The sequence below is a fragment of the Bufo bufo genome, chromosome 8 (assembly GCF_905171765.1).
Source record: "Bufo bufo chromosome 8, aBufBuf1.1, whole genome shotgun sequence".
NCBI lineage: Eukaryota > Metazoa > Chordata > Amphibia > Anura > Bufonidae > Bufo > Bufo bufo.
In genome coordinates, this window is record NC_053396.1 from 181558172 (window position 1) to 181578054 (window position 19883).

At 44.9% G+C, this 19883-nt stretch overlaps 1 protein-coding gene across 1 annotated transcript in view; it reads right to left on the reverse strand.

The window, feature by feature from the left end:
* Nucleotides 1–948: 948 nt before the first annotated feature.
* SPTBN4 (spectrin beta, non-erythrocytic 4) overlaps nt 949–19883 on the reverse strand; it is a 92889-nt gene continuing 73954 nt past the window's right edge. The window contains exons 28-37 of the mRNA XM_040406165.1: nt 17915–18159; nt 17343–17481; nt 15370–15454; nt 8777–8973; nt 8029–8684; nt 5783–5849; nt 5287–5564; nt 5004–5177; nt 4873–4915; nt 949–2325 (exon numbers count right to left, since the gene is read on the reverse strand). Of these exons, the coding sequence (XP_040262099.1) occupies nt 2164–2325; nt 4873–4915; nt 5004–5177; nt 5287–5564; nt 5783–5849; nt 8029–8684; nt 8777–8973; nt 15370–15454; nt 17343–17481; nt 17915–18159 (2046 nt within the window). The 3' untranslated portion in view covers nt 949–2163. The remainder of the gene's footprint in view (nt 2326–4872; nt 4916–5003; nt 5178–5286; nt 5565–5782; nt 5850–8028; nt 8685–8776; nt 8974–15369; nt 15455–17342; nt 17482–17914; nt 18160–19883) is intronic.

Below are 19883 nucleotides of genomic sequence, written 5' to 3' on the forward strand. Positions count from 1 at the left end.
ATAAATGCAAAATATTTATAAACCAAATAAATAACTTTAAAATAAATAATAAACAACAAATACCCCCTAAAAAATAAATCAGTGGTGCGCACAGTACCCCTCAAATAAATAACTCCGTGGTGCTCACAGTACCCCCCCCCCCCCAAAAAAAATAAAAATAAATCAGTGGTGCTCAGGGTACCCCTCAAATAAATAAATCAGTGGTGCTTCAAGTCCCCCCAAATAAATAAATCAGAAGTGCTCAGGGTACCTCCAAATAAATAAATCAGTGGTGCATCAGGTTTCCCCCCCCCCCCAAATAAATAAATCAATGGTGCTCAGGGTACCCCCAAATAAATAAATCAATGGTGCTCAGGGTCCCCCAAATAAATAAATCAGAAGTGCTCAGGGTCCCCCAAATAAATCAGCGGTGCTTCATGTCCCCCCAAATAAATTAAGCCTTGCTCAGCCAAATAATTAAAATAAAATTAGCCAGGCTCAATTAAATCATTGGTGGCAGTGGTGCTCAGCGGCGGTGTCATTAACGAAAAAACTCGGACCTCAGCAGACAGGCGGCCTGACTTACCCGTCCAGACGTCAGGCTCCTTCAAGCACAGGCAGTGATAGGACATCACTTCCTGTGCGCGAGGATAAGGGGCCGCTGCCGTTGTGCGGGCGACCCACAATAGGAAGCCTCAGGCGACCCCCCCGGAAAGGGACGATCAACCCCTAGGTTGAGAACCGCTGCGAGTCTAAGTGTAACGGGAACGCCCCTGTTGCTCCTAGAGGCTCATTTGCATATATTTAAAAACATCATTTTTCACAGCAATGCGAGCACATATGAACATGGGACCAACACAGATGCCTTCAGCTGCCAAGTGCACATGTAACAGGTCAGCCAGGGGGTTACCTAATTTGGATAAAACATCAAAGGGAACTCTGAATTAATATATGGGGGGGGGGGCCCCCATTCAGTATCCTGATCTCATAGCCAGAGTGCATGGCAACTACAAAGAGCGTCTCTCCTTCTGGAGGACCTGGCCTGTCTTTATATCACACTGATCTCAATGAAGACTGTGTAATGCATCATGGCTCATATGCGGGGGCTTCAGGGAAAGTGAACACTTGATGCTGGACCCCCCCCCTCCCCCCAATTGCTTTACCTTTCAGCAATGGGACACCCTAAAATCATGCTATCCTTGGGGAATTCTACCAAAAAGGGATTGTCCAAAATCAGACAACCCCTTTGCAGAAAACCCCTACTACTTAATAAAATATTACAGATCTAACAGTCTGAAATACAACCAGGTGAAGATAGCTGAAGGGTGAATTTATGAATGTACTTGACTAGAAATAACTGCAAAATAAAACAAAAAAAATCTCCATCCAGCATCGGATAAACTAAACCTCAAAGGATAAGACGTAACGGGCATGGGTCATGTGGCCAAATGGGTAACCAAAGGCTGGTCTGTGGCAGGAAATGACAACTCGCACACATTACTCTCCTTCCATAAAGACCTTCAGGTCTCTCCCCTAAAATCTCACAATTGTGTAGCAGCCAAGCAAATATTGCACTGTGAAGAGGTTTCTGCAGTCCTCTCCCAACGATACAAAACGAATACCTTTGTCCTCTCCTGCACTCGTAATGTCTGTGCTCTTTTACGATCTCAGACCATTCTGATCTTAGAAGGAAAAAAAAAAATAAGGAATTCAGACTTGATATAAGTTCACGGGCTCTTCTCTCTTTACCTGACCACATGTGGTCACAGGCAGTAAGAACCTAGATTCCCACCATGTTTGTTATATTAGGCGTAGGCTGATTGCTACACGGTAATAGTCTGGGCCATATATATGCATGTTCACCAGACTCTAAAAAGAGTTACATACGTTATACCTGCAAGGCCCCAGAGGAACCAAGAGGGAATGTTGTAGGATGGAAGTTTAAGGATAAAATTGTAACACTCAACAGTTTTGTTTTTTTGGGTAGGAAAACTATGTTCAGGAAATGCATAGACATCAAGAACTCAGTTCCAAAACATTTCAGAAGGATTTTCAGACCACCTGTAGAAATAAGGTCTGGAAGGGTTATCGCTGCAGGTGTGTGTTCTGCTCCCGGCTCAGCCTGAAGGTGACAGAAGTGGAAAACGAGGGCTCTGTAGGAGGCTCCGTGCTTCCCCCTATGGTTCACTTCTTACGGCCCCCAGCACTGGATCTGTGATCAGACTCTCTTTTGATGTTGCCTTCGTCCGTGGAGGAGGTAGTAAGAAGGGTCTGGCTCCATTTGGCCATATCGGCGTGTTCAGAGACACAGGTGGCTATAGCTGTAATCCAGTTTTTCATCTCCTCCTATGAAAGGCAGGGGGAAAAAAAAGGTCCATCTTGAGTCAACCATAAAAATCTTCAAAGTGACATTCGACACATAATGTAAGGGTAAAGCCATGACAGATCCTATTGACTTCAGGACCTTTTTAGAGGTGCCAAACAATCCTATTACAAGGTAACTGGTGCTAGGTGGACAAGCAACCATTAGTAAGATCATTCGTACCCTTTTGCATACTGTTGGCAGAACATCCCCCGTTTACATGAAATGTGCTGCCGACCAATGGGCATTTTTATGCTTGCAAAAAAGAACCGATGACCCGACGTATTAGCTTTGTTTGTCAGATGTTCGCTGCCCTGTTTCACTGGGCAATGATCAGGAACAAGTGAAAGGCCCCAATACTGGTTGGTGTGGTTTCCATTCTCTACTGCAGTGTTCCTCAACTCTAGTCCTCAGGGACCACCTGCCGGTCATGTTTTCAGGATTTCACTAGTGTTGAGCGGGTGATATTAGTATCAATACATCAAATCATGACCGTCAGGTGGGCCCTGAGGACTGGAGTTGAGGAACACTGCTCTATCGGACAGAATAGTGTAGCATACTAGGTCAGTGATGGCAGCCTCCAGCACTCCAGCCGTGGTGAAACTACCATTCCCAGCATGCTCCATTCATTTCTGTGGAGTTCTGAGAACAGCCAAGTGTTCATCTTGGGAGTAGTTGTTTTACCACAGCTGGAGTGCCGGAGGTTAGCCATCACAGTACTAGACTATTCTGGCAGAGTCTAAAGATCCCCCCCCCCCCCATTGACATTACTGTATTGTCGGCCAAACCTGAGAACGGAGGGTTCGGACAATACTCCAATGTGTATGGGGAGCTCCTGACTCTCCCTGACAGATGATGTTGGAGGAAAGAAATGGATATTTTTCACCTGATCTTTTCGTTCTCCCAGGAGATAAGTCACCCCAGAGGTGTCTGGCAGTGGCTTTCTCCAATTAGAGGTTTAGCTGAGCCGAATGTGTATACGTATGGAGAAGTCGGGAGCGATACCAGTTGGCTGACTGCTATTGAATGTGTATGACCTGTGCAGCCTATCAGGAATAAAAGGGATCCAGAGTTGTCTCATGGTGGAAATGCTCTCTAGCTGGATAGATCATAAATGGACTGTATCAGTATTAGCTAATGATCTCACTTGCTTTGTTCAAAGAGAACTCTTAAAGGGACTGTCTGAAATACTCTTCTCACCTATTTGGTGGTAGGGATCTCCTGCTTTTGGTGGCCATACACTTTAGATAGCTGTCGGATATTCCTCCGAACCACCCAATACACGTGCACGCTTGGCTGAGCGTGCATGTGCTTTTAATGAGGAGAGAGAAAGCTGCAGGTGTCCAGTAGCAATTTACTTATCGCCCATTAAAGTAAAAGGATCGGGCATGTTGAAATTCAATATACTAGACCCTTCTTTCCCCCGACATCTGCTATCAGGAGAGATTTGAGACCGCCTACACACAGTGGGTTCAGCCGACTTTCATCTAATGGGTATTGCCTGCTTTAGGTCTAGTTCACACTTCAGTGTTTGATCAGTGATTTCCATCGGTAAGGGCGCATTCAGACGACCGTAGTGTTTTGCGGATCCGCAATTTGCGTACCTCACATGGCTGGCACTATCATAGAAATCGCCTATTCTTGTCTGCAATTACGTACAAGAACAGAACATGTTCTATAATTTTTTGCGGGCCCGCGGAACGAAACTACAGATGCGGACAGCACACGGTGTGTTGTCTGCATCTTTTGTGGCCCCATTAAAATGAGAGGGTCTACACCCGTTCCGCAAAATTGCGGACCCTTTCATACAGCCGTGTGAATGGGCCCTTATTGTGAGCCAACAGTGGGTGCAGGTCGGAAACACAGAACAGGAGAACATCTCTCCATTAGGGCTCATGCACACAAGGGTATTTTGTTTCCATTACTTTTTTTGCGGATAGGATGCAGACCAATTCATTTCAATGGGTCCGCAAAAAATGCGGACAGCACAACATATGCTGTCCGCATCCGTATGTCCGTTCTGTAGCCCCGCAAATAGGACAGGTTCTGTTTTGTGGACAAGAATAGGCATTGTTACAATGGATGCAGCACGGATGTCACATGGTCGCCATCCGTATTTTTTCCAAATCCACTTTTTGCAGACAGCAAAATACATAAGGTCGTGTGCATAAGCCCTTATACCATATCTCTGTGAAGGCTCCACTTCTGGTTTTGGCTCACAATCACTGATGGAAATCACTGACCAAACAACAGAAGCCGCAGACTTCTGCACTGACAATGTGGTTCTCTTGCCACAAGCTGCTTAACAGGGCCCTCCTGGCAGTGAGAACCTCCATGATACACTTCTATCAGGGTACATGCAACATGCCGAACAAGCCTTAAAGGAAACCTACAGTCCATAATCAACCGTATTATATAAACCTGTGCAGACTGACTTGTTTGAGGGTACAACTCTGATATTCCATTTACAGATAATACATGTTCACTAAATGCAATCTGGGAGAGAAGATGGTCACCGGCAATGGCCTTACCTCGTCTTTCGCATGAAAGAGGAATTCCCTCCCATCTGTTGACCTAGAAGAGGAGACATTTGTACTTTTACATCTGATCACCATCATTCCTCCACAATCCATTTTTTTACGAACACTGGAGGAATCCTCACCTGAGCTTGAAGACAAACTTCTTTTTCTTGTACTCATTAGCCACCTCACAGGTAGCTCCATGTAGGTTAAGCAGAGGTTCTCCCCCATGTGTAGCCCCTGAACTCTGACTCTTTGCATCTTTATAAACCCCCAAGTCCCCTTTGTTTAGTACACAGTACAGGTTTACCCAGGACCTGCAGGAACACAACAGAAATATGTAAAGCACAGGAGTCACCGGCCATTTACACAGACTTCCCTGTATACACTAGAAGCCTCGTATATGCCACCAAGGTCTACACTCACCTATTTGAGGCTTTTTTACTTGGACCATCCAGCTCATGTTTCCTGAAGAGGTAACCTTCTTGCTGTATTGTATGGGTGGGAGGAGGAGGAGGTGGTGCACTGCTCTGCGCAGGGGCTGAGCGGGATCTCCGTGCTTCACCCGGTGGTTGGTTTGGGTCCTTGGGTCGAGGTCTTCTCCTGGGCTTCGGTCTGTCTCTTGCTCTTGGTCGATCAGGTCTTGGTGTCCTTTCCTGGAGCTTTTCTACACCGTTGGGTAATCGTGCAGGAGAATCTCTACTCTGGAGGTGAGGAACAGAAACTAAGTCTGGAGAAGTGGTTCTCCACCAATATTCAGTGGGTGCCCGTCCCAAAAAAGCCTGTGCTTTCTAGGAATACTTCTCCATCAGACATAACTGACATACACATATGTTATATCTGGCTATACATATGGAAATTTGCTGACCATTCCATATTATATAATGGAAAAACATAGAGGCTGCAGGTAGGGAATACTTACTGAAGGGTTATTCTGTGCTGCTTCTTTTTCCTGCAGCTGCTCCACAATGTCCGCAAGTGTCGCCTTTCTAGAAGAAGAGTTGATCAGACCATTCATTCTTGCAGCTTCCAAATATATAATCCTCTCATGTCTTAAAGGCTTTCTACCATCAGAATTTCTATTATGTAGCTGACTGACATTAGCGATGTGCTAATGTCAGCAGTACAAAAGTGTTGTTTATACATTTGTCCCTGCGGCCGTTCTCCTAAAAAACACACTTTTATAATATGCTAATGAGACTCTAGGTGATATGTGGGCGTTGATTCAGCACCCAGAGGCTCCATCTACAAACCGTTTAGCCCGCCCCGCTCCTCTTGATTGATGTCCAAGTTCTCTGGCTCGCTGAAGAAATCCCGCGCCGTCCACTTCTGTATTCGGCGCAGGCGCAGTGAGTGAAGGACGCGCTCCTGGTGCCGGATACTTCACTGCGCCTGCACCAACGACGTCACAGCGAGGAAGCCGGCACCAGGAGCGTGTCCTTCACTCACTGCGCCTGCGCCGAATACAGAAGTGGACAGCGCGGGATTTCTTCAGCGAGCCAGCGAACTTGGACATCAATCAAGAGGAGCGGGGCGGGCTAAACGGAGGACCTGGGCGGGATAAATGGTTAGTAGACCGAGCCTCTAGGTGCTGAATCAACGCCCTCATAGCACCTAGAGTCTCATTAGCATAATGTAAAAGTGTGTTTTTTAGGAGAACAGCCGCAGGGACAAAAGTATAAAGAACACTGTTATGTAGTGCTGACATTAGCACATCGCTAAGATCAGTCAGCTACATAATAGAAATTCTGATGGTAGAAACCCTTTAAAGGGACATGTGTATTGTCAAGTATTAAAGAGGTTGTTCAGAATTAGAAAAACATGACTGCATTCTTCCAAAAACAGCACCACCCCTGACCATAGTATTTCAGCTCTGCCCAATTGACTCCAATGGAGCTGAGCTGCAAAACCCACACATAACCAATAGACAGGGGTGATGCTGTTTTAAGAAAAAAGCAGCCATGTTTTTTTCTAATCCAAAAAAATTAAGAAAAGCCTTATGTGAACTTTCTGTAATGGTTTCCTGGATATAATTTTTTAAGTCACTCCATGTATCCTACCTTTATTTACAGTCTCAGCCATCCGCTTGCCCAGGGATTGTCCAGGATTGGAATAATGTGTCTGCCTTCTTCTAAAAACAGGACACCTGTGCCTGCAGGACCCCACTGACTATAATGGGATGCATTTGGGTTTCATCTGGAGAAAAATTGCTGCACACAATGGTTTTTGTCCAGTCGAATCCCGGCATATATGTCAGGGAGTGACCGGATTCCCGCCACATCCCATTGTAGTCTATGGGGTCCAGCAAGACACGGCACTATCCACTGTTTCTGCACCCATCAATATATTTGTATAGATTAATCATGTTCCCCCTTAGACGTCTCTTCTCAAGACTAAATAAATTTAATTCTTTTAATCTTTCCTCATAACTAAGACCCTCTAGGGCCCTTATCAGTTTAGTCGCTCTCCTCTGTACTTTTTCCAGCTGCAGAGCGTCCTTTCTATGGACTGGTGCCCAGAACTGAACTGCATATTCCAGATGAGGCCGCACCAACGATTTGTAAAGTGGTAATATTACATCCCGGCTCTGCGAGTCCATGGCTCATTTAATGTATGACAATATCCTGGTGGCCTTAGAAGCAGCTGATTGACATTGTATGCTGTAATTTAATCTATGATCTACAAGGACACCCATATCCTAGCGTTATGCCATAAAATAAGACGGGAACAGGGGCGTAGCTATAGGGGGTGCATTGGTAGCAGTCAGCAGGAGCCTGAGGGGGCCCAAAGACCCTTGTGCCACATAAGACACTGGCATTATAGAAAGTATATACTGGTCAATTTACACCTCTGGCTGGAGGGAAGGGGTTAGGTTAAGAATTTGGCATGAGGGGATGCCCTTTCAATGTTTGCCTCAGGCAGCAGGAAGGATATGTGCTCTCCTGCCCCTTGCCAACAAGCACTGAGGGACGGGGCCCCAAGCTGAACTCTTGCTCCAGGGCCCATGAGCTTTTAGCTACGCCCCTGCACGGGAATACTGCTTTAATGTACAGACAGTGGAGATGTCTATTTTCTATGGCTTGTAATAAGCATCATCTGCACAATAACCAATATATGCAGAAATACAGCCTTCTTAAATAGGATCAAGATGTTCTGCAAAATGCTTACCCTCCTTGTCTGTCAGGTTCATTCCTTGGCGTTTCTTGCTCGCTGGACTCTTGTCTTTCTGGCCTCCTTTCGTGTCTTTCTCTCCTTCTATCAGGAAGATCATGTTTTGGGGTCTCTTGCTCACTAGAGCCCTGTCTTTCCAGCCTCTTCTCATGTCTATCCCGCCTCCTCTTTTCCTCTACCTGCTCTGGTTTGGGAACCTCCTGCTCACTAGACTCCTGACGTTCCAGCCTGCGATCATGCCGCTCTCTCCTTCGCTCTGTATGTCGACTTGGTTTACCCTCTGCTTTCTCCACGGTTAAGCTCGCCATAACCTGTGCAGCTTTTGTTTCTGATCTCTCTGGCCTGGATCCTTCCTGAGCAGGTGGTGGTTTCTCTGTTACCTTGGCCTCCACGTGATCTATCTTTGGCTGCAGCCTTTCTGGTTTCATCTCCTGCCGTACATAACCCACTCTGGTCTCTGCTCTGGTTCTATGGCTGTCCATCTGAATCCCATTCGGGATCGACAGGCTGTCCTTTTGATCGGACCTGTCATGGATAGTCTGCTGTGCAAGGGGTGATGGACGCATTGAAAAGTCAGTTGTGTCAGGAAATACTTTACGACCAAGGAGCGGGGTTGCTGGTTGCTTGCTTTGCTCTGCTTTCATCTTCTCCAACTTGCAAAACAGAAAGGAAGCAAAATGGTTTCCAAGACTTCATTACACATGCTACCCCTCCCCCTTCCATTCCTACTTCATGTACTCCTTACTGTAGTAAGCCGCCTCAGGGAGCTGAATCTCTCTTCCCAAGCTGCTGCTGTTTTACGGAAGGCCTCATGTCTTCGAATTAGCTGCTCCACCTCATCCACGCTGTTACCTAGCTCTGGACTCTTCACTATGGGTTCCTGTGCTGTTAGCCAGGCATCGGCCACACCAGCTTCCTGGGCAAACTGGTGGACTTCAAGCACTGTATTATGGAAAGAAAAGTTATAAGTACACAGCCACAAGTTAATGACTTCTAGCCTTCAGTGGTGGCTTCCTGCAGATAGTTGAGCTGCAATGGCAAGAGGTGCCACCTGCCCTTCTATTCTACAGTAAGTCACTCTACTGGATCTCCACAGCAGCATGGACCTCCTGCCAGTAGGGTTTGTTACCTAATCTTACTTAGATGTCCTCACATTGCCATAGTTCGCCCAATGCATTTCATCTGCTAGTTATATAACGTAATGCAGAAAGAGGTGACACGTGGGAAGACGTGGAGTAGACCACTCCATGTCATCCCAAACCTCTAAGGCCTCTTTCACACGGGCGTTGCAGGAAAAGGTGCGGGTGCGTTGCGGGAACATGCGCGATTTTTCCGCGCGAGTGCAAAACATTGTAATGCGTTTTGCAGTCACGTGAGAAAAATCGCGCATGTTTGGTACCCAAACCCGAACTTCTTCACAGAAGTTCGGGCTTGGGATCGGTGTTCTGTAGATTGTATTATTTTCCCTTATAACATGGTTATAAGGGAAAATAATAGCATTCTGAATACAGAATAAATAGTACAATAGGGCTGGAGGGGTAAAAAAAATAATAATTTAACTCCCCTTAATCCACTTGATAGCGCAGCCCGGCTTCTCTTCTGTCTTCTTTGCTGTGTGCAGGAAATGGACCTGTGGTGACATCACTCCAGTCATCACATGGTCCGTCACATGATCTTTTACCATGGTGATGGATCATGTGATGACCGGAGTGACGTCCCCACAGGTCCTTTTCCTGCACACAGCAAAGAAGAAGACAGAAGAGAAGCCGGGCTGCGCGATCAAGTGGATTAAGGTGAGTTAATTTATATACACTGCTCAAAAAAATAAAGGGAACACTTAAACAACACAATGTAACTCCAAGTCAATCACACTTCTGTGAAATCAAACTGTCCACTTAGGAAGCAACACTGAGTGACAATCAATTTCACATGCTGTTGTGCAAATGGGATAGACAACAGGTGGAAATTATAGGCAATTAGCAAGACACCCCCAATAAAGGAGTGGTTCTGCAGGTGGTGACCACAGATCACTTCTCAGTTCCTATGCTTCCTGGCTGATGTTTTGGTCACTTTTGAATGCTGGCGGTGCTTTCACTCTAGTGGTAGGATGAGACGGAGTCTACGACCCACACAAGTGGCTCAGGTAGTGCAGCTTATCCAGGAAGGCACATCAATGCGAGCTGTGGCAAGAAGGTTTGCTGTGTCTGTCAGCGTAGTGTCCAGAGCATGGAGGCGCTACCAGGAGACAGGCCAGTACATCAGGAGACGTGGAGGAGGCCGTAGGAGGGCAACAACCCAGCAGCAGGACCGCTACCTCCGCCTTTGTGCAAGGAGGAACAGGAGGAGCACTGCCAGAGCCCTGCAAACTGACCTACAGCAGGCCACAGATGTGCACGTGTCTGCTCAAACGATCAGAAACAGACTCCATGAGGGTGATATGAGGGCCCAACGTCCACAGGTGGGGGTTGTGCTTACAGCCCAACACCGTGCAGGACGTTTGGCATTTTCCAGAGAACACCAATATTGGCAAATTCGCCACTGGCGCCCTGTGCTCTTCACAGATGAAAGCAGGTTCACACTGAGCACATGTGACAGACGTGACAGAGTCTTGAGACGCCGTGGAGAACGTTCTGCTGCCTGCAACATCCTCCAGCATGACCGGTTTGGCATTGGGTCAGTAATTGTGTGGGGTGGCATTTCTTTGGAGGGCCACACAGCCCTCCATGTGCTCGCCAGAGGTAGCCTGACTGCCATTAGGTACCGAGATGAGATCCTCAGACCCCTTGTGAGACCATATGCTGGTGCGGTTGGCCCTGGGTTCCTCCTAATGCAAGACAATGCTAGACCTCATGTGGCTGAAGTGTGTCAGCAGTTCCTGCAAGACGAAGGCATTGATGCTATGGACTGGCCCGCCCATTCCCCAGACCTGAATCCAATTGAGCACATCTGGGACATCATGTCTCGCTCTATCCACCAACGTCACGTTGCACCACAGACTGTCCAGGAGTTGTCAGATGCTTTAGTCCAGGTCTGGGAGGAGATCCCTCAGGAGACCGTCCGCCACCTCATCAGGAGCATGCACAGGCATTGTAGGGAGGTCATACAGGCACGTGGAGGCCACACACACTACTGAGCCTCATTTTGACTTGTTTTAAGGACATTACATCAAAGTTGGATCAGCCTGTAGTGTGTTTTTCCACTTTAGTTTTGAGGGTGACTCCAAATCCAGACCTCCATGGGTTGAAAAATTTGATTTCCATTTTTTAATTTTTGTGTGATTTTGTTGTCAGCACATTCAACTATGTAAAGAACAAAGTATTTCAGAAGAATATTTAATTAATTCAGATCTAGGATGTGTTATTTTTGTGTTCCCTTTATTTTTTTGAGCAGTGTATTTTTTTGTTTTAACCCCTCCAGCGCTATTGTACTATGCATTCTGTATTCAAAATTCTATTATTTTCCCTTATAACCATGTTATAAGGGAAAATAATAATGATCGGATCTCCATCCCGATCGTCTCCTAGCAACCGTGCGTGAAAATCGCACCGCATCCGCACTTGCTTGCGGATGCTTGCGATTTTCGCGCAGCCCCATTCACTTCTATGGGGCCTGCGTTGCGTGGAAAACGCACAATATAGAGCATGCTGCAATTTTCACGCAACGCACAAGTGATGCGTGAAAATCACAGCTCGTGTGCACAGCCCCATAGAAATGAATGGGTCAGGATTCAGTGCGGGTGCAATCCGTTCACATCACGCATTGCACCCGCGCGGAATACTCGCCCGTGTGAAAGGGGCTTAAAAGGTACACTTAATGCTGCCCATTCTGGTAAACAGATTGACCATTGCAAATTGTGCAATGCATGATGGTTCAGTCTTTGGTAAAAGTTTCTATCCTACAACCTGTTCAGAAGGTTGTGTCATTTAGAGGGAATATTGCCCATATAAAGTTGGCCACAGACCTTACATGATAGTTGGCCAAAGACTAATCTGACTGGCAGCTAGAAACACTTTGTGCCAAACACTGGCCTACATACTTTGCACTGCCTTTATCAAGTATTTTAGTGAGCATGGGTTAACAGAAAGTGTGGGTGGCTTAAACATGCCTCAGTACACCAAAACATTGGTGCATTTTTGGAGTAAAATTAAGCTGATTTATAGGTGACATAATCTTAAAGGGGTTGTCCCACAAAATATATTCTACAGTTTTCAAACCAGCACCCCGATCTGAATACTGTTGTAATTGCATGTAATTAAAAATTTAGCATAGCCACTGAGTTATTCAATAAAATGTATCTGTATAGCGGCACCTGATTTTTTTGATTTTTTTTTCTTATTTCTTTGTCCTGCTCACTGAGATGGCCGCACATGCTCAGTTTTATGCTTCAACTCCCTTCTGAGCTGTGATAGGGAGAGCTGAGACACGCCTCCTGAGCTGTGATAGGGAGATCTGAGACACGCCCCCTGAGCTGTGATAAGGAGAGCTGAGACACGCCTCCTGAGCTGTGATAGGGAGAGCATGGACACGCCCCCTGAACTGCAGCAGAAAAGACACTCCCCTTGAGCTGCCAGCTTGATATAAATCTAGCAGAACAATGAATGGGGAGATCTCTGGATCCATGCGAGGTACAGGGCTGGTTCTAGCTTTGTTAAAAAGAGATTGTCATGTCCTATATGATGTCTGATTTTCATTATTTACATTAATCATGGGATAACCCCTTTAAGGTGACCATACTACATTTGTCTAAAGTTGATTAAAATGGCTGATTTCAACCAAAAGGTACATTTGTCGTGTGAAATTTAACAATGAACTATCGTTTTAGCTGACTTATGATAGATCATTATCGTTTGAAAAGAAGTCTGATGCGTTTAACATTTTCGGCCGATAGTCAGATGAAAGATCTTTTGCTCAAAGAAAGATAGTTTGTGGACGAAAGATCTTTCTTTGAAAGAACATTCTCGGAAAGATCTGTCGTCCATCACCCAGCTTTATTGAACGTGTATGGGCAGTTTGAAGAACTGTAACGGCCAATATGGACTAAACTGTGTCTGGCCGTGTCTACGACAGGAACGTTCACCAGATTATTGTTCAACCATCAACCAAATTCCACCTGATGTGTATGGCCAACTAGACCGTCTAAAGAAGTGACAGATTTATCATCCAGGCTTACTTTTAGACAATATTAGTAAATCTACCCCACTGACTTCCGTTGAGGAAAAAATTTAGTGTAGAGGCTCATTCAGACGGCTGTATGTTATTTTCCGTCCACAAATATCAGGATCAGTTGTTCAGCAAAATCTTTCGAATTTCAGCAAAAAAAACAGAATGTTTGTTTCCGTACTTTGCTGATCCGAAAAAAAAATGGGATGTATCATTTTAAGCGCTTGTTCACACGACCGTGCTGTGTTTTGCAGTCCGCAAATTGCTGATCCGCAAGACATTGATGCCGCCCGTGTGCCTTCCACAATTTGCGGAAGGCACACGGGCGGCATCAGTGTTTTGCGGACCAGCAATTTGCAGACTGCAAAACACGGCACGCTCGTGTGAACAAGCGCTTAAAATGATACATCCCATTTTTTTTCCCCCATTATAGAAATGCCTATTCTTGTCTGCAAAATGGACAAGAATAGGACAGGACTCATAATTTTTGCGGGGGCCACGGAACGGAGCAACGGATGCGGACAGCACACTGAACGCATCTTTTGCTGCCCCATTGAAGTGAATGGGTTCGCATCCGAGCAGCAAAAAATGCGGCTCGGATGTGGACCAAAACCATGATCGTGTGAATGAGCCCTAATAAAGATTCAAAGATGACACGACAGGGCATTAACGGATCCGCAAAATACGGATTGCACACTGAACACATTCTGTGTGCAATCTGCATTTTTGCGGAACCATAGACTTCAATGCGACCACAGACCGCATTTTGTGGACAAGTATAGGACCTGTTCTATCTTTTATGCAGATGTACGGAACCGGCATACGGGAGCGGATAGCACAGTGCTATGCGGTCCCATAGAAATGAATGGGTCTGCATCTGATCCGCAGAAAGAAAAATACCGTCATGTGAATGGGCCTTAAAACATAGTTGTTGTTTTTTTTGTTGGTTGTATTTCATGGTCTCTCATTAGATCGAAGTTGGTTGATGATTAAGCAAACGGTAATGGTCTGTCGTCGGTTGGCTAAAACGATTGCTCGTTGTAAGATTTCACCCGATGAATGTTCGTTTTGGTTGAAGTCGTGGGTTTTGATATACGTTAGCCTAATGCATATAGCCAGCTTTGTTCTGTAAGGTGCACAATTGCTATTTTTGGGGTAATGACGTAAATCTGCGTGGAGGGTTTTATAATATGTGTGTTTCTCCCCCCCCCCCCCCCCCACTATGAAGACCGCATTCACTGCAATATAACATCTGCACATTCTGGTAAGCTCCCAGTGTGAACGGACCCTATGCGGTGCTGAGCTGTAGCACATTAACCCTTACATACACCTAACGCTCCAAAAATCAACCCTTTCACAGACGGGCAGTTTGTAAATCCATTGCATAAGGGATCGTTAACCCTTCCATAGAACTGAGCTCCAATCCCTTTCATATACCATGTAGATTGTAAGCCTCACGGGCAAGGCCCTCTCTCCTCCTGCACCAGTTTGTAACTCGTCTTGTTCATGCTTAGTGCAATTGTCTGTATTATGTATGTGCACCGCTTATCATATGTACAGCGCTATGGAATGAATGGCGCTTTAATAATAATAATAATAATAATACAGCAGGCGTAGATAAGTCTTATTATTAACTTTCTTATAGTCAATTCTTAGAAGGAAAAAAAAAAAACACGTCATGGCATCCATCGCTCTGCGGTTAACCCTTGCGCGGAAAAAGTGTCCAGTTAACGCAGTTGTACTCTTTACGTGGACTCCATAATCGGCTGCATCATTAACCCTTCGATGACAGGGGCCTCCATCTCTAATGCTGTATTTATTACACCTTCTCTATCATGATTTTTGGGGATGCTGATGCAGTTAAATGCTCTCTACAGATAGAGCCCCATACATTTAGCTCTTAAGTCTCCCCCGCATTCGTCGGGGGAGAGATGACGTGGAAATAGAGTGGGAGCTGTAAAGGTTTCCATGGCAACCCTAATTAGCTGGTCTTTAGATGGCAGGGGGCTGCCCGCCTCGTTTTTTTTATCAGGAAGAGAGATTAAGTAGGACATTTTGTGAAGTTGAGTTACATAAATATGAAAACTAAAGAAACGCGTAGATCGTCCATTAGATGCTGGGCCCCTGACTACGTGGATTCACAATACCAGATTAAGCATCACGAAATTACACACTTACTTTGCTGCAGCCACTCCCAATGTTTCTGCCATTTGTCCAGCATCTCTCTCTTCTTGGCCATCAATCTGTCCAGACTCTGCTTGATCTGCAGGAAAAATGGAATATAATGTAGAGTATTATGGAAATGTCCTCCATTCACATTGGCCTATGCAACTGCATGCAAACTGGGTCAACTGAATGACCATGTCAGTATCTTCTAACCGAGGTACAATGCAATAGGGGAGCACTAGAAAGTGTCATCTGAACGTACAGTCTCCACATAGCGACTGTATTGCAGTTTTGACACAATTTTCAGAAAACAATGCAATTTTTCAGCAGATTTTATGCCATTTTTGGCCCTATCCTAAAACGTTTCTACTGTTGACCCATTACCGTGCCGCTCAGTTTCCCTAATGAGCTGGCTGATCTCCAATAAAACACATTAGAGCCCGAGAAGTCATGAATAGGAATATTAAGAGGATCATTAACGGAAAGGTTCCTTCAGGTTGGTCGCCTGGTTATATAACATCTGTTAGGGGTGAACGATAAGGCTGCCTGCACGTGACGCAAATTAGGTGCAGTTTTTCTACACAGAAAAACTGCAGTGTAATACAGTACCAGCAAAATGTATGGTTTCTTAGATGCAGACATTGATCCGCTGTGCGGATTTTGAAAGCCACAGCATGTTAATTGTTGCATTTTTTGGGGCACGAATTTCACCCTTTTTAATAGAAGGGTGAGATCTGCAGTAAAACCACATAAAACTCCATAATAAATAGTGCAGAGTTTTGTACTTTTTTGTGCAGTTTTCGTGCGTATTGCTTGCAAATTTTCTGCACACATATTGGCACAGTGTGCAGGCATGCTAAGAGGGTCGATACTACAATGAGGGCCGTTTAGGAACCACTGCACTACAACTATTGGGCCACTGGTACCCCCATACCAGAACCTGCATAATTTTACTCCAGACTGCAATGAAACACAGGATCTTGTAGATACACCCTTCACACTTTTAATAATAAATGATCAAAAGTTATATTTTACGTATTTCTTCCCCGAACTCTGGCTATTGAATTCGCTGGCAAGACAGTCGCACGTGACCTGCATTGTGATCTATGACTGTGATGCTGAAGTCCTGACATGTTGCTTGTCACAGCGCGACACCATTGACAATCATTAGATGCGTTATCACAATGCAACATTGCGTTCTTCGCGCCGTGACGCAGCTTAAGGACTGTTTCACACGAGCGGATCCCGTGCGGGTAATCAGCTGCGTGAATGAGGGCCAAGCCCCGCTCCGGACAGCAGAGACACGGAGCATTAACATGATTGATAATGATTCGTGCCTCTGTGACATTTTTGCTACAAAATCGCAGTGCCAACTTTTTATCTTACTGTGATTTTGTAGTAAAAAGATTACAGAGAGGCAAAGAGCTTTATCAATCATGTTAATGCTCCGTGTTTTTACCCGCACAGCATCCACTCGTGTGAAAGAGCCCTAAGAGACAACAGAGATATCCAACTAGTTTTATTCTGACGCTCATCGGAGTGCTTCACTTTCTTCTCCAATGTTGATTAAGCAATACTAAATTGATGGGTTTTGAGTTCATGCATAGCAATGTATTATGGCTCTGCACAACCTTTGTTATATACTGCCCATAGAACTTTATGATCACCTACTTATGGAGGAGAATAGGTCCATAATTCAGCAGAGCATGGAGTGCATATAGCTCTGCACTTGTAAGGACTCTAAGTCCTCATGCACACGGTGTCTGAACAGAGCGGCACGTAAAGAGTTTGTATCACGATAAGCTTCTATCCTATGAACAAGAATAAGTATCCGAACTCTGATGTCCAATCACTGGGACCATGATCATGAGGATGATCCATTTATTTTTTATAAGAATGCCGGAGATATCAGATCCCCTATTCTGTGGCGCCTATCTTGGCACAAAGCTTTTGACAAGACAAGTTAGTTATTACAATTCACCTACTTCTTCTGTTGCCGGCCTCTTGTTCAGGACTAAGGACTTTCCCAGTTCCACACAATCTGCGATCCTCTTGTTTCGGGTCTCAATTTCACTCTTTAATCCTTGATGGTAGCTTATTAGCATTTCCACGGAAGACACGTCTCTGGGAACATATGAAGACGGCAGTTATATGCTGGTACGTAAGTGTACAGCTTATTGGATCTCTAAAAAGATTTCCACCCAGAAACTGAAAATTGAGCTAAGGGTAGGCTTCTTCCTATCCCACAATATCCTCAGCAGCTGAGAGCCACAAAAAGTCTCTCTCCTTTTAGGGGTTCTCTTGAGAAGATATTGGCCATCTAGATATGACACAGAACCTGGTGGTCAGGCTATCAGACCTGCTCCTTGGTACTTCGAAAAACTGACTCGTTCAGAAGGGTCTAGTAACCCAGTGAGGCAGAACAACTCAGTTCTCCATCACTTCTAGTTGGCCAACACAACCACTGACGTTAAAGTGCCTCCAATATGTACTGCTACTAAACCAACGTCACTTTTCTTGTGGCATTTCTACAGTTTGCCACCAATTGTCTACATACCTGGGCTTCTCTTCTGTGCCAATTTGGCAAATAACACTATCCATCCAAGAGATTAGGTCCCTCACGAGACCTAAGAACTTCATGCGATCACTGGTGGTAGTAATCTGCAGCCTGCAGTCTTCACATGAGGTTAGGAGCTCCTTCCAGGATCGCATCACTTCCTGCTCGCTGGTGACTATGGCTGCGGCATTTTCACCGGCGTAAACTGTTCGAAGCTGTGCAGCATTTTCCTGCAGCTGCCGTACCTGCCCATTGGAGAGAAGACTGACCATAAATCTTGACATTTATGCATATCAATGCCACTGGCAGATCCAGGGGAGGGGGGGAAGCAACAGGGCAAATATTCTCTCCTCTTTTACCTTGTTGATTCCCTTTATGCATTTAAAAGTTTATATCATATCCCCTCTGTCTCGTCTTTCTTCCAAGCTTTACATGTTAAGGTCTTTTAATCTTTCCTGGTAAGTTTTATCCTGCAATCCATGTACTAGTTTAGTAGCTCTTCTCTGAACTCTTTCCAAAGTATCAATATCCTTCTGGAGATATGGTCTCCAGTACTGAGCACAATACTCCAAATGAGGTCTCACTAGTGCTCTGTAGAGCGGCATGAGCGCCTCCCTCTGTCTACTGGTAATGCCTCTCCCTATACACCCAAGCATTCTGCTAGCATTTCCTGCTGCTCTATGACATTGTCTGCCTACCTTTAAGTCTTCTAAAATAATGACCCCTAAATCCCTTTCCTCAGATACTGAGGTTAGGACTGTATCGCTGATTTTATATTCTGCTCTTGGGTTTTTACGCCCCAGGTGCATTATCTTGCACTTATCAACATTAAATTTTAGTTGCCAGATTTTTGACCATTCCTCTAGTTTTCCTAAATCCTTTTCCATTTGGTGTATCCCTCCAGGAACATCAACCCTGTTACAAATCTTTGTGTCATCAGCAAAAAGACACACCTTACCATCGAGGCCTTCTGCAATTTCGCTGATAAAGATATTAAACAATATGGGTCCCAGAACAGATCCCTGAGGTACCCTACTGGTAACAAGACCATGGTCTAAATATACTCCATTGACTACAACCCTCTGTTGTCTGTCCCTCAGCCACTGCCTAATCCATTCAACAATTTGGGAGTCCAAGCACAAAGACTGCAGTTTATTGATAAGCCTTCTATGTGGGACAGTATCAAAAGCCTTACTAAAGTCTAGATAAGCGATGTCTACTGCACCTCCACCATCTATTATTTTAGTCACCCAATCAAAAAAATCAATAAGATTAGTTTGACATGATCTCCCTGAAGTAAACCCATGCTGTTTTTCATCTTTCAATACATGGGATTTTAGATGTTCCACAATCCTCTCCTTAAGTATGGTTTCCATTCATTTCCCCACTATTGATGTCAGGCTTACTGGCCTATAGTTGCCCGATTCCTCCCTACTACCTTTCTTGTGAATGGGCACAACATTTGTTAATTTCCAATCTTCTGGGACGACTCCTGTTGCCAGTGATTGGTTAAATAAATCTGTTAATGGTTTTGCTAGTTCACCGCTGAGCTCTTTTAATAGCTTTGGGTGTATCCCATCAGGCCCCTGTGACTTATTTGTATTAATTTTAGACAGCTGACTTAGAACCTCTTCCTCTGTAAAGACACATGCATCAAAAGATTCATTAGTCTTCTTTCCTAACTGAGGTCCTTCTCCTTCATTTTCCTTTGTAAAAACTGAACAGAAGTATTCATTGAGGCAGTCAGCTAGTTCTTTATCTTCTTCCATATACCTTCCTTCTTTTGTTTTTAATTTTTTAATTCCTTGTTTTAGTTTCCTTTTTTCATTTATGTATCTGAAGAATGTCTTATCGCCTTTTTTCACTGACTGAGCAAATTTCTCTTCTGCCTGTGCTTTAGAAGCTCTTATAACTTGTTTGGCCTCTCTCTGCCTAATCTTGTAAATTTGCCTGTCATCTTCGTTTTGTT